This window comes from Rhea pennata, chromosome 18, assembly GCF_028389875.1.
Source record: "Rhea pennata isolate bPtePen1 chromosome 18, bPtePen1.pri, whole genome shotgun sequence".
Lineage (NCBI taxonomy): Eukaryota > Metazoa > Chordata > Aves > Rheiformes > Rheidae > Rhea > Rhea pennata.
This window is the reverse complement of record NC_084680.1, coordinates 7,809,696-7,825,085: the sequence shown is the minus strand read 5'-3', so window position 1 is coordinate 7,825,085 and position 15,390 is coordinate 7,809,696. Positions and strand designations below refer to the sequence as shown.

At 48.4% G+C, this 15,390-nt stretch overlaps 1 protein-coding gene across 3 annotated transcripts in view; it reads right to left on the bottom strand.

Moving 5' to 3' along the window:
• COL27A1 (collagen type XXVII alpha 1 chain) overlaps positions 1-13,545 on the bottom strand; it is a 164,198-nt gene extending 150,653 nt beyond the window's left edge. For all 3 annotated transcript variants that reach the window (XM_062590624.1, XM_062590625.1, XM_062590626.1), the window contains exons 1-2: positions 12,996-13,545; positions 3,604-3,674 (exon numbers count right to left, since the gene is read on the bottom strand). In XM_062590624.1, coding sequence (XP_062446608.1) covers positions 3,604-3,674; positions 12,996-13,051 — 127 coding nt within the window. In that variant the 5' untranslated portion in view covers positions 13,052-13,545. The remainder of the gene's footprint in view (positions 1-3,603; positions 3,675-12,995) is intronic.
• Between the last annotated feature and the right edge of the window lie 1,845 nt (positions 13,546-15,390).

Genomic DNA, 15,390 nt, shown 5'->3' with positions numbered 1-15,390 from the left:
TTCCCTCTTCCCTGTCCAAATGCAATCCCCATTATTCAATGGCCAGCTAACCCTCCTGTTTAACTGCTTGCTGGAGAAGCCAGGCTGGGCAGGCTGTTTGCCTTGGCTATTTAATCCAAATGCTGATCTAGCAAGGTAAGAATTCAACAATCAGAAATGCAGCAGTGCCAATCATGGCTGCGTATCAGCTAATATCAAGGGATTGCAGCTTTCCTAGATTAAAAGAAGCTTGTTCAGACAAAAAAAAAAATCTACTTTTCTAAAGGTATCTTGGAATTTAGCCTCCTTCACCCTTAAATATTCAGCACAATTCCCAATAGTTGGAGAACTGGCACTCAAAAAGGTTCCTCAATGTTGGCTGGAAGGGCTGTAGACTCAAGCCAGTGTGAGGCCTGTATGTCTCTGGCCAGGAAGGGGAGAGAATAGAGAGAAAAGCTCTGTTCCTTGACTTTGGCAAAAATCTTGGCCATTTTTGTATGCAAGAACAAGTCAACCAATATTTACTTTGTCTGAGACCAGATTTATTTCCACCTCCCTTTTTTAAGGTAGTTTTGCTCATTTTCTAGCAGAGACTACCCTGAAGAAGATGTGTCAGACATGAAAGGGGATGGAAATTTTCCCACTCTATGTAGAGTGTGTGTAAGCCTTAATAATGGTACTTTTCTCATACTAAGAAATCTTGGTCTCCCACCATCTTTATGCTGTACTGCCTAAAGGGAATGTCCATCAGCTTAGCAAATATAGAGCCTTCCCCTCTATGTGTTGAATGGAGGAAGCACAGCAGTGTCTCCAGACTGGGTCATTTCCAGAGCCCATGAAATAGTAAAGGCCAAAGACAGTCTCTAGTGAAGTCAAGTGGGACCTTTGCCACAGACTTCAAAGGCATCAGGATTTAGCCCTAAGGAAATAAGTTTACTGCTTAAACTAGGAGCTCGGCTCCAGCTTCCAGTTTATAGATGTATTTTTAGGTTCTCTCCCAGAGACAGACTATGGAGTGGCTCTACAAGGCAGAGATACTTTACACTCCAGAAGCTTATTCATTTGGTAGCTGCTCTGCAAAGACATAAGGATGTTTCCCTGCTCAGAGGATGCTGCTGCTATTTGAAATACCAATCCAACTACCTCGTTAGTAACTGCACCAGACAGTGCTCAAGAAGGAGGAGAAAAACACAACCCAGCGTCTCTCTCCCTCAAAACCCACTAAGATAGAGCCAAATTCTAGATGCTTACGCAGAACCTGATTAAAACAAACCTCAATGCAGGACATGTATGTGGATTTTCCAACAACAGGTCCAGGCACACAGCTCTCAACTCCTGTACACCCAGCCTGTCTGCCTCTCCATCCCATGCCAACTGCACCAAGCTGGTGGGGCATATCCTCAAGATGATGAGATGTCATTGACTAACGTAAAATGCAAGATAATTTTAGCTTCTTTAAACAGTTCCAAGTTTAGCACAGCCTTTTTTTCCCCTTCAAATTTTTTCCTCTGTAGATTTTTCCATCAAAACACATTATTTAAAAAATCCATTCACTTAGAGCTGCCTCATCCCAGGTGCCTTGATGCTAGTTATAGCACTCCTGTAGCAATGTTCGAGCGACCAGGAAAAACTTTTCTAACAGAATATGAAGTGAGATGCACCTGAACAATTATGTGATCATGTCTGAAAGAGGAGATAAAATTTTATCACCGTTTTCTTCCTCCTTCTTACTCTTCCTCCCTTCCCCCACACCAAAAGCTTTACAAAAAATAATAGTAAAAAGGCACGAGACAAATGCTTCTCTGCTTCTTGAGATCTGATGCTCACAATCAAAATTAGGTTGAATAAACGTTACATTTCCAAAATTTACTATCCAGACCCTTAGTCAGTGCACATCAGATGAACTCACTAAATCCATGATATTCTGGATTTGTAACACTTACAGGAAAGTAACCTTCTGCATTTCCTGGCTTTGCAGCGTGCAGGAAGACCCCTAAGCCTTACAGCAATAACTGTGGTGTTTTCAAAAGCCAAATGCATTGGCCTAATTTCATCCTCACTCAGATCTATGAACAAGCTGTATTTGCTTTTGTAAATCTCATATTTAAAAATCTTGAGTGATAATACAGTCTCAAGTCACCAGTGTTTGCTTACAGCTCTGGCTTTCTCAGAAGTTTTTGATGCAAGTACCCTAAAGAAGAGCCTGTCTCTGACTGAGGAAACAAAGCAGGATTTTTAAATTCCTTTATCACAGAGAAAGTACACAAAGTGGGGAGATAGCTACCACTCTAAGGTAATGCACTATGAGTAAAGCAAAAGTTTCTGTTACACTGATTGTAACAACCAAGAAAGATGCCAACATCCCGTAATTATCCTCGGATTAAAATGATGGATAAAGATGATTCTAAACAGGACATTAAAATCTACTTGAAAAAGACGCCAAAACACAGTATTTGTTCTGCCTCTTTATGAGCTGACATAAAACTTGCTCTGAAAACTGCTTGACTAAGTAATTCAGCCAGATGTTCACCTCTTTTGCATTGAAGCAGAATTTGGAAAATATTACACTTTTCAAAATTGCTGATGGCAGGGATGTATTTTCTTTTTTCTGTAAAAACGGCTCCATGGGCTGGCTCACAGCTGAGCATTCACCAACTTTCTATTTTTCCTTCATGTTTTGGAGACTAAAAGGAGAGACCTGGAGCCTGCTAGTCCGCTAACTGTTGCCTACTGATTATAGAGGAAGCTCCAGCATGTACCCTGAGTAAACCATCCATGTGGAAGAGGTGTTGCTATTTTAAGATGAGATGGCTCCCTGACAAACAGATGTTGCAGGGATGCTCAGCTCCCACTATCAACTGTAAAGACAAATTTCTTTCAACTTTGTTGGCTCTGAAGCTTGCTGACTCCTCATGTCAGTGATTATTATACCCCAATCTTTTATCCTGTGCCCACAGCAGCACTGGGAGGGGATGCTCAGTGTCGAGTGTAAAGACATGGCGAGAATATACAAACATTCCCTATGGAATATACCCCCGCATCATATGAGGTACTTGAGCCAGACCTGGTATTTCTGTTATTAAGAAGCCCTCTGGGAGTTTTTTTTTTTTTTTTTTTTTTTTTAACTCATGTTTTACTTTTAGGACTTACTTTAGTTCTATATGTGCAACATCCTACATGCCTGTACTGGGTCGCACAGGCACAACGAGGTTGCATTCAAGTCAAGGAAATACCCATCTGCCAGAGACGTTTAATTCCTTAATGCCCTGGCCTGAAGGGGCACTTTCTAAAAGCAGTTAAGTGCCAGAAAATGCAGGTAGATGCCAGCAACATTTTCAGATACACCTAAGTGCTTCATTCCCACCAGGCAGACAAGCACTTCTAAAAATCCTGAGGGGACACAATCACCTGTAAAAATCTGGTTCTTTTGCCAGCTGTTAGCTGCACCATCTATATAATCAGTACTGCAATGATCAGTAGTAAAAGCATTTAATTCTACGTATTTGGCTCTGACATTGATTAGATGATGATCCTAAACTTATACAAAAGCCTTCAGCTTTTACTTTGATTGAACGGAAAAGAAAAAAGGAAGAAAAAGGTGAGCAAGCAACAAGCATAATTTACCTTCAGAATTTCCCTGTGTGAATCCCAGGAACCAGGTAAAACATAAAACAGTCCAGAGAAAGCAGAGTCCCCTAAAAATTGAAAGAGAAGAAAAAAATGAGTTTCTGTAACATTGCTAACAAAATCTAGCACCGTTAAAGGCCTTCTCCTTGATCACAAGTCCAGGGAAGTCAGTGGCAGCATCCAGGTGACTCTTGAAACGGAGAACCTGTGCTTGGCAGAACAGCACTCATCTCCGACTGAGATTTCATTTTGCTGCCTGGAAGTGATCAAGAGCCCCCCAGATTCAGTGGGAGGTTTTCCCACCAGCATTACAGGCACCAGTCAAGCCCTGAACTGGAACCAAACCAGTGCCTTTAGACACATCATCATCATCATCAGTACAAAGTCAGTAGCCCCTCGCTACTGCTACTTGCTGGCACTAATCCTGTCTAGGATGTAACACCAGAAATGCCAAGAGGAAGAAGAAATAATTCAAAATTAGAAGTCAATGGACATGCCAGAAATAAGTGCACGTGAGTGAGAGCACACGTACAAAACAGCTGACGCGCAGTGATGCGTAAGCTGCCCTTGCATTTCAGCAAACAAAATCTGAGTCCTGTTGCTTTTCTACATGCTTAAAATCACTCTAACCATACAAAATCCTACTTGGATCTACTCGTCTTTTAGCACATAAAGATGGGGGACGGCACTGAACCACTCAGCACCCTATCCTGATGCCACTATGACTTTCTCATTTGCTTGGTGTGGCTGGAAATCTTAGGAAGTGCAAGAGCTGCACACATCCAAACACAGTGCTCTAGCAAACGCTTTCATGTCTGCAAGAAACTGGGCAAACCTTTCTGATAGCTAAACTTCAAGCCTTGAGGTGCCAGTGAAAGGAAGAAAAAGCTCTTACAGAAAGTTCGCTGAAACCCTCCTTTCCCACCAACTTCCTTGATCTGTAGCCAAACAACAAACATAGGAAACTCCTTGGTTAAGGTCATTTAAACCTGTTAGTGGAAAATTTGGAGATTCCTTCATCTTCAAGAGATGAGATTTAACAGTTTGATCAGCAAGGGCGTTAGGCAGCTAGAGGAATGGAGGCAAAAAATGTAAATGACAGAAAGACCTCAGCCAGAGAAAAGCAATTTTGACCATCCACAGGTTGCACTTCATTTCAGTCAAACCAGCGTGAACGCTGGGATGCACGAAGTGGTGCTGAAGTGCAACTTGCTCCTCTCTTCCGAGCTGGCAAAGCCAAATCGTTTGCCACTCAGTATTACAGATTACTCTTCTCCTGCCATCAAGTCTCAGCTTTAGAAGAAGAAAGTGGACACTGAGACAACATATTACCCTTGGCTGGGCCAGATCTTCACCTAGTGTGGGGCACTGATTCCCTCTGCTAGGACGAAGTCACAGTGATTTACAGGTCAGCAGGGAAATCTGGCCTTGACTGTAAAAATCCATGCAGGAATCCAGCCACTAATATTTTAAGGCTTGAAGGGAGAAATACTGGAGTGGCCTCACATCGGTTGGGAAACAAATGAGATGAACCACATTATTCTTTTGCTGTTTCCATTACTCTGACCCTGGACTGCAAATTTCAGGAGCTCAGGGGCTGCTTTAATTTATACATGAAGGAACTGCAGCTTGGAATAGCCAAATCACAGTATTCCTTTGCCATGTGCTATAACTGAGCATATGCTAACCAGAGACCCTTGGAGAGATCTCCAGCTGGGGAGGCCTGGCGGGTTTTTGGCCACTTCATCCCACAGAATACAAATGTCAGAGGGACAAGAGACAGCTGTGTCCTGGTGACCTCGTGTCCCAGTTCACACAGGGGCGTTCAGAAAGGAAGGGAAACATGATGATTCCTCACAGCCCCCTCTAGCTCTAGATTTTTTATTACTTGAAAGAGGCTAAAACCCACATCATAGGAAGGCCTACATTTCTGTGCTGACACCCAAAGGAGCAACACAGTGTTAAACCACAGACACAAGTCCACATGTGTGTGGAGTAAAGGCCTCACCATGGCTCCAAAGAGCCAGCGACAGGGCTCAACTGCTTACAAGAGCATGGGTGAATGAGGGGAAGCAGTGACCAACCTGATATGAACTTCTAGGTTCACATCCAAGGTTCAGGATACCTTCTCTTTGGTGAGGATGAGATTTGTGCAGTCATATACAAGACAGACACCCATGCACAAAACACACCTAACTGAAGTCTGTGTGGTTTTTTGGAGGGGCACAGGAGTACCTTCACATGCAAAATTTGCTTCCAAAATCCTTGCTGACCAACAGAGTGATGGGATGAGCCTTAGGGAAAATCCAGCACATAATTCCATTCCAGTGACACTGACTGAGCTACAAAAGAGATGAACGCACAGGATAGGAGCCAGCTGGCGTCAGCCCTGCTCTTGGACCCCTCACACAACCAATACTATAAGAGTTGAGAGTGGGAACAAGTGCCAAAACACTGAAGAAAAACACTTTGGCAAAATATACCAACTTAATGGAAAAAGCAAAAGCAGCTTCCAAATGGCAGACCTGCGACTGATGGGGCTGTTAATTATTGCAGGTTTTTATAATGCAAACTCTTTTTCCGTTACAACTCCGCAGTGACAGGATTGCATAAGCAACTTGAGTAGCAATAGTAAAGGAAATCTTTTCTCCTTAAAAAGGACTCTCAAACCCACCTTTTCCTTTATGTTTGCTTCTTCCCACCTCCAGTGATTTTCACAGAGACTCTGTAGAGAGGCACCCGCTAAGGGCATTTATTTCTTATATTGCCCAGGACTCTGAATATCAGAATGAGGATCCTGCTGTGTTAGTCGTCAGGCAAAGGCAAGTCTGTGCTACTAAAACCTTGTGATGCAAGTTCATGGGGACTCTAGTGGTGACATGAGCAAAACGAAGCTACTGACTATAGTTTGGTTTTGCTTTACTCCTTTTTGCAGATTCCTTTGCTCAGTCCATGAGAACTAATCAGTGTCCAAAGCGCAGTGCAAGAGAAGAACAGAGGAGCGCAAAGACAGGCAATAGCAGTACTCAGGCTTGGCAGTAGCATCTTCCCAATGAGGATTACATGCACGCAGGTCACAGCTAGAATAAGCATCCTGAGGAGCTCCTATGCATTTCTCGTAAACAGTGACCACAAGATCCTTAAGACCTGAACTGGTGCCTTCGGGATGTGAGGAGACAACTACATTTCCTAGAGGTCCCTGCACATGGTGGTGTGACCCTCTTTAGAAAGGCACTGAATTCAGGTCTACTAATTAGTGTACAAGTTGCAAAACTGAGCCCTGGATTTTCAGCTTCCAGATTCAATCACCGCTTTCTTAATGAGCATTAAGAGATCAGACTTCTGAGCAAGGTAAGCTGTAGAGTGAACGCAAGAGTCATCTCCTTTCTATGCTGCCTGTGCAGAGTGTGACTGGCTGCCAAACTGAGCAAAGTCATGTTCGAGACAGCTGTCTCAAGACCAGAAATAAAGGAAAAATCCTGCTGAACATATTAGTTCTAACCTGACAATCACCAGCTTCTGTAACAGAGGAATAAAGCACTATAATGAAGCTAGGGACAATCTTGAGGTGACAGCCACCAGGATAGTCTTGCTTGGGAATTATCAGTAAAACAAAAGTGCAAATCTGACAAAGCTAAAGTAATCTGTAGAATAGCTGTGATTAGCTTCACGGTTGTTGGAATCGATTGGAAAATTTTCAGGTTTTTTTTTTTCTTCTTTTTAATCAAGAGTTTTGCTCCTTCCTTTCTTAAGAAAAAAGAAAAGTCCAAATGATTCTGACATCACGTTTGTTCAGATGGATCAAAGATGAACAAAACGTTCCAACGGTCCAAATCAGCATTTTTACTTTTTTACATATACATGCACACACACGTATATATATCTTGCCCTTAACTACAGTAGGAAATGTCTTCAAAATTGCAAAAATTCTTGCAGGATGGAAAAACGATTCCCCCTACTTCCCTCTATTCAGGTGTAGTTTTTCTGTCCAAAAGGCCCAAAAGCCAGCTGAATGCAGAAAATTGCTTTTCAAGAAGGGCAAATCTATGTCTCTAGTTGTAGATTAGACGATGTTTCTTAAAAGGGGAAAATATATATGATGCTTAAGATCCCACGCACACCACTGTTGGCGATTATTTTAAAAGACTCCCCAGCAACTTTCGACCGTTAACAGAAAACAAAAAATCAGAGCGTACATATCCAGACTTCAGCTGCACTGGGGAATCAGTCCCACTCCCAGCTTTTGGGGGCTGAAACCTTATTCTATACTTTGGCTCTCTGGGGCTTCTGGAAGCTGCAGTATTTCTCCTCTCCCCCTCAGTTTCAGGGCAGAGCGTTGTGAATCTCTGCTGTGCGGACGTATTGACACTGCGTAGTCATTTGCTTGAACTTTTTTTGCAGCATAAGCCAACTATTGACTTATACGTCTCGTCAAAGATTTTGTCTGGTGTATCCAAGCACTGTTGTAAAAGTCAGCTAGCCAAGGGGAGGAAAGTTCCTGAGGTATGAAACAGTATTCATTTTTAACCTCTATTCAACATCTACTCTTTTAAGGGAGGAAAAAGAAAAAAAGAGAGAGAGAAAAGCAGACAGGTAGATATGATCTGGGTAGATACATTTCCATGGTCATTTTAAAACACAGAAATTTGAGGCTGATCTAGAAACTGTCAATATTAAACGGGCAAGAAAGGAAATTCACTTCCTTTCAATAGGACTTCGGCGTTCAAAAAAAGCTCCCCAAAACATCATCCAATATCAAATATACAAAAATATCCAGAATTTAACCCACAGCACTGTAGGTGAATGCTCCTTGGTCACACTTTTATCAAAACAGATTTTCAGATGAGAACTACGAATTCATTGCGCATGGAGCCATAGAGGAATAGGGATGAAGCCGCAGGACATCAGGGTGGCCACCTGAGCTCTAACAGCACCCTGGGCAGAGCACAAAGCAGGAGGGTTTCAAAGATTGTCCCACTGCTATTACTGCAGACTACAGTAGCACAAATGGGAAACTCCCTCGGAGAGGAAACACTCCAGGCCAGACTGAGACCCATCCTTGGGATGATCTTGCACCAGGAGGTCTCAATCGCTCCACCCTGCCCCAGAGTTTGGAATGTGTGTGTAAAACCAGAAATTCCCAGGGTTTCTCTAGCACTATTTCTGCCAATTCTAATCTTAATTCGGGATGAAAAAGCACTTAGTACTATGCCTGCAGAGATCTATCTCAGGGCTTTGGCAAGTGTGGACCAGAAAAAGCTGCTGCTTCCTTAGGAGGAGGCCCCTAGTAGTGTAAGAATGATCCACCAGGGCCTGATGAAAAAGAGGAGTCATTTTCACAAAGGGGAGGGACCACAGCTCCTGGCAGTGATACAGCAGTAGATCTCAAGCACTGCAAAGCAGCTGTGCTCTCCTAAAGGTCTGTATATCAGGCAGGCACAAAGAAGGTCTGGATGCATAAAGGAGGACTGGTATTCGCTCTCCCAGCACTTATGGCTCCTCTGAGGATTTCTCTGGGAGGGAAACACAGATCTGCAGTACAGAAAACATGTAGATGAAGCATTAGCTTCTCTCGTGACATAACCCTCCCAGGAAGAGGCAGCCTTGTTCTTCTGAGGGTTGATGCTGATATCTGCAGGTGAGGGGCTGATCGGTTTTGAGCCACTTGTCTTTCTAATTGGGAACTAATCTTCTGTCTTTTCATCGATAGGGAATCTTCCCCAATCCCTTACTTGGTCTTCTCTTTACTCACCACCACTATCTGTCCGGGTTGTTGACTTTACTACTGAGGGAAGTGACAACGCTCGTTGGAGCCTTTGCCTCTGTGCTCCCAGTGATCTAACTAGAGCCCTCATCAAACAGAAGTGCTAAGCATGATCTGTCATCTAACTCCTCTTCTGTCCTTCGAACAAACTTCCTTGCACTCCTTCATTCTGTGAATGCAGTTTAGCAGAGCTGTACAGCATTCCCAACGGTCTCCAGGTCTCCATTTGCACCTCAGTACAAGTCCGTCATTTCCACTTATGTCCCTGACAGACTAGCAAAGAAAGAGGGGAAAAAAAAAACCCAGGCTCGGCATATCCCTGTCTGTTCAGACATTTCACATATCCCTCTCACCACAAGACCTGGGCATCCCCTGGTTTTTAATGTAACCACAACAAACATCCGCTTGAAGCTGGGCAGCTTTTATCCCCTGCAGCCTGGTGCTGAGAGGGGGGTGAAGCTAGGAGCTTTACGAAATGATTAGCGCAAAGAGACACACAGAGGCAGCAGAGTCGGGATGCGAATGCTGCAACCTCAGCCTGTGCCCTAGCCAGTTCTTCCCTCCTGGGATACCGCTCCAAGAGGCCATGCAATCGTCTCCGCTTTACTCCAGAGCACCCAGCACGCACATGCCGTTTGTCTGGCTGCTGCTGAACGTGCCCACGGTGCCAGTCTGTCCCTAGATCACCTACTCGGCTTGCTTGGATGGTTATTGCCACCTGAAACAGGAGCTGGCCCTTCCAGGCCTTCCATGAGGCCGGGACACTGCCATCCACCTTGGCAGTGCCAGGTGCAGCTGTACAGCTGGGCTGGCGGTGTTCTCAGCCAGCACGTTGGCTGAGCAGCCCCGAAGCAGCATCGCACTCGGCGCTGTGACAGCAAACAGGCGCTCAGCCGAGGCCGCCAGAAGTACAAGGTAAGCAAGCTTCCTCCACGGCCAGGACGCAGCGCTGGGGCTGAGGTGGCACAGCCGCAGCTAAACAGCAGAAAAGCTACAGCCCGGACACACTCCCCCCCAACACAGCTAAGTGCAAAACCTTTTGCAGCCTCAGAAACCCTATTCTCACTGAAAATGCGTGAACAGAGGTGATCAAGAGGAGCACTTTAAGCTTATCAAGCCTGTAAAATTTTGTGTTCTTCTCTTTCTGCAAGCTTTGGTTGCTTGCACCAGGATAAGGCCTTTGGTTCCTCCAGTGTGCTCCGCAATTGCTTCTCCTTTGCATGGAAACGCGGTGCTGGTCAAGCAGCCCTCCCACTCCCATCCGCAGCTCTTCCTCGCCTTCGGTAACTACCCACCCACCAGCCTCTGTTCCCCAGGATGCTGCAGGGCCCCCAGTGCCACGTGTGAACACACCAGACGGTTCCCAATACGAGCTGCCTTCAGGCAGCGCCACCCTAACCCCCGCCGAGGGAAGCTCGGAGGCACAAGGGTGTCTCGGCAAGCGCAGGCACAAGCCAGCTCTCAGCTCAGAGGAGCCCTGTGAAGGCTAGAGGCCTCAGCAGGAGCATCCAGCTGCAGAAATGGCAGAACGCGCAGCACAACTTCTCCAGGCCAGCACAAACCCGGCGCCGAAACCCCACCAGAAATAATGCGAAGGGTAGGAAGCGACCTCTGCCGAGGAGGGAAAGAACCAGCAGCACGCTTAGTAGGGATTTAACTGAGGGCAGAGCACGGGAACAAAAGACACGCACACGTTCAGTTTTACCAGGAAAGACGGAAGAGCAGCAGATTTCCCATGGCACCGCAACAGGCAAATCCCGTACAGCCAGCCGCGCACGGCGCTAGTCTGGGACGCTGAGATGTAAGCACAGCTATGTACCTCCGCGGAGCAGGCAGCCACGCTGCTTCCTCCTGCCCCGCTCCCGGCTCCTTTTTTCTAACCCCGGCCTCGGCACGGTCCGGACGTGCCCGAGGGCTCGAGCACGAGCTCTCTCTCCTCATTTGCGGCGTGATCTTAGTAAACTTCTCCATCGTGCTCACGAGCTAGTGCATTGTAAAGTGACCTTTCCTTGTGCCAAGTATCTCCCCAGCATCGGGGCCCTTCTTTCCCTTGCCTTGCCATAACACAGCAGTGATCTCGGACTTTCCAGTAAACCTTTATCCATCTGTTCCCCTTTAGACTTTTCCATTTGTGACCGACAGCCCACACTCACGTGGCCTTGGGCCCCCGTGCCAGGTCAGCATTTCCCTCAAGCCAATGCCCAGCGCTGAGAAGGTGCAACTGGGAGACGCTCTAGCATCTCCGGGCATGCCAGAGCCACGTCTGGGCAAGAGGAAAAAAAAAACCCAAACAAAACCAAAAACCCCCAGAAAAACAACAACAAAAAAACCCTAAAGCACTGAACTTCGGTCCCTACGAGCACATAAACACACATACACTTCTCATGGAGAGCTGGTTGCAGCCTCTGGGAGCGGTTCTGATCTCGCCACATAACCTTACACACAGACACATGCACGCATGGAGAGCGTGCACTGCGCCTACAAAGGAAGCTGCACATTCATCCACGTCCAGACTCCAGGCGCAGCGCCGAAAGGGGTGGCTGCGGGAGCCGGGGTGACCCTCGCCGGGTCTGCGTGCAGGCAGGGGGCCCACAAAGCCCCTCGCCCCGTTTCCGTCCTTCAACTCCATCTAAGTCTGGCAAGAAGCACTGGGATCCTGTACACAACTTTTTCAAACTGCCAGGCAGAAGAATCCCAGTCTTTCCAAGGGAGTGTCGGTAAATCATCATTACATCCGACAACGCAACCAGAGGGATTAACCCTTTGCTAGTCCCCAGGAAAATAACAACAATAACAACAATAATACATGCAATAAGAATAGTAATAGTAAAAGCTCAGGGAGCGGAAAAGATGGCAGGCAGGGTGTGTAGTGTAATTGTGTGTGTGTACATACGTATATATATACATGCATGCATATATCAAACACATGAAGAACATGCAACCGTGCACACGCCTGCCCTTCTGAACATGCCCCTCAGCCCTTCCTACGGTTCTCCCATTTTTTGGAGGACTGCGGAGGACATCTCCAGGTACCCGTGCCCCCACGTCCCCGCAGCGCGGGGTCAGAGCGCGGCATTTCCACGCTGCCCCACAGAAGGGCTGCAAAGCCTTTGCCGCTTGCTGTGCCTACAAAGGGTGTACGTGCGTGAGGGGAACCGGGAAGGTGGAATTGCCTGTGCTTGCATCTCATGCGGGTGCAACATCCGCGCCCTCCCCCCCAGCCCAGTTCGTGAACTGGGAGCTGCTTTCCCCAGTGCCTGGGAAGACGGGGGGTCTCCCCTGCCCTTTGCAGCACCGGGCCCTCTCCCCCAGCCCCCCACGCTCTCGCTCCCCCCTCCGCACACCTCAACCCCACCGCCACCCCTCCTGCTCCAGCCGGGCCACCCTCCTCCCAGCCCATTCTCCTCTCCAGCCCAGGACTTTTCACATCATCCCCTGGCAGAAGGAATGTCTTCCCCCACCCCATCCCAAGCCACCCGGGAGCAGAGCTCTCCTTCTCCCTCCAGGCTGCCTCTTCCCTCTCCTCCCCCTCCGGCACCCCGAGCCCTCCCCGCCGCCCAAGGAACCCCATCGCCGCCCGGGATGCCCTTCCCCAGCGCCGGGAGAAGTAGGACTTTGTACTCACCCCCTGCCTGCTGCGGTAGCTCTGAGTTTGGAGACCGGCTCTGATTCCGGCTCCATCACGTTTAGTGCATTGTCTCTTTCGGGCAATTTTTGCAGCAATCCATCAGAAAAAGGGGGACAGGCCGGTTTGTGGGTACATCCTTCCCAGGAGCTCAGCTCTCTGCCTCTCTAAGGGGCTCAGCTGTGTCAAAGACACCCCCTGGCCCGGACGGCTCACTCCTTCCTCCTTCTCTTCTGGGTCCTTTTGCTTACACAGATCTTTTAATCCCATTTAACTCCCTCTCGGCAGACTGCAATTACCTTGGGAAAAAGGAGAGAGAACAGAAAGTACACGCTAGGAAGCCAGGCTGGCCCATGGTCGCTGGATTTCTCGCCTCTCTTTTTTTCCTCCTTATTATTAGTACAATTTCTGTGATCTCTGATTTCCAAAGTCCTTGATTGAAAGTGTTTTTTTCTTAGCTGTTACTTTTTTTTTTTTGATTTGGTTGGTGGTTGTAATTATTTTTATTTGTAGTGCAGATGTGCCTCCTACCCCCCCAAGGATCTCTCCTCTGGACTTAGAGAGAAGAGGAAAAGGCAGATTTTGAGAAATGAAAATTATTTAAGGATGTCCCTGGTGCCTCTCTCTGCTGCCCTCCTCCGTAATATCGAAGCACTTACAAAAAATAATACAAAGTAAATAAATAAATAAAGAAAGAAAGAAACTCTTCAGCCAGAAGAACAGCAGAGAAATATCCGAGGACCCCTTCCAGTCCGCACGGGGCGCGGGAGAGAGCAGAGAGCTGCGCGGGGACCAGGCGCCCGCGGGCCGGGGAGGCCGCCGAGGACCACCGCCGGCCACCCCGCGGCGTTCACCTGCGGGGGCAAGCCTGGAGAGCAGCCCCGGCCCAGACCCTGCCCAAAGCTGCTTCCACCCCTCCTCGCCGCGGGATGGCGAAGGACCCGCGCTAAAAGGTACCCGCCGTGGCTTTTCCCCTTCGGCTCGGTGCTCCGAGGGGGCCGATCGGAGCGCGGAGGTGGCCGAGACCCTCTGCCCGCTGGTGCCTCCTCATCCTGCCCCGCTGTGCCGGGGGGAGGGCACAGGTGATTTGGGCGTGGGGCACCCCTGGACCCTTTCTCCGCCCACCAGCAAGGGATGCAAGCTGGAGCCCCAAGGGTAGGGAGGAGAAAATCAATTTTTTATGCAGAGTCTGTCATAATAAATCAGAGCCCAAGCCCACTTAACCAGCTCCGTGGGGAGAAGAGCCTTCGCGTCGATCAGCGGGGATAAAACCGTATCCCTCAGCCCCCTCCTCTTCTAGCTACGCAAACGTCCGCTGAGCTCCTGCCACCTTACGCACCCCGGTATTAGGGCCAGGTCCCTTTTGTCCGCACGTGTCCCAGGACAAAGCAAATCCTTCAGCTTTGCTCCAAAATTGCACGAGCAGGAAACCGTGGGTGGGGGGAGCCGGGGGCTTTCCTCCTGCAGGCGCTTGGCCCAGAGGGCACCACCAGCCCTCCTGCCCCCAGGCAGCCAGCCCCACCAGGTGCTCCTGCCTCCTCTCCTCTCCGCCCCCCGGTCGCCCCCCTCAGCCCTGCTCCCTTCCCCCTTGCCCTGTTTCTGTGCCTTGGCCACTTACTTTGCAGCAAGGTGAGAGGCTGTGCAACGTCTCCTTGCAGCCCCACGTTCATTGGCATTCACTTGTCCCAGCACCTTACAACAGCTTCTACTTAAAAACAATAGTAATAATAATAATAAAAAAAACCAAGCTCTTTCCTCCCTCTTTCCCCTTCAATCACAAGGTGTCTCCCAGGCTTATGGGCCTTGACCGAGCCAAGGCTTTCTGGCAAGTCTGAGGTTCCCCCAGGTTCAACAGATAATCCTTCCCCAGGATTCGTGCAGGCAGCTCCCCCTCGGGCCGTGACTCCGCGCGTGGGTCATTGATGCTGCAGGGATCCAGGAGAGAAGATGGGTTGGGACCAGGCGCTAGGAGGGACATGGATGTGAAAGAGGTGGAAATTATAAGGCTGCCCTTGTCCTTTTAAATAGCTGCAGCCAGGGGACTCCGCTTGCTGGCTGGGGTGCCCCAGGTATCCGGTTTCAGCAAACATCAGCTAATGAGCAGAGATCCAGCCTCCAAGGGGCAGGTTCAGCAGTGCTGTGCGGGCCGAGGGAGGCAGGGCACAGAGGGGGACACAGGACACCTCGACAGGAAGGGACGGAGCAGGGACCAGGCTACGGGCAGAGAGGAAACTGCTAGGGCAGAGCTGCAGGCAGAGGCAAGAGCTGCGTTTCCCCTGCTGCCTGAGGATGGAGGGCTGGCTGCAGGGCACCCCGTGCTGGAAGGGCTATGGTGCGAAGGACAGGTCCTGCAAGGTGCTGAGGCACCAGTCTGGGTTTGGGCCTCAGACCCGAG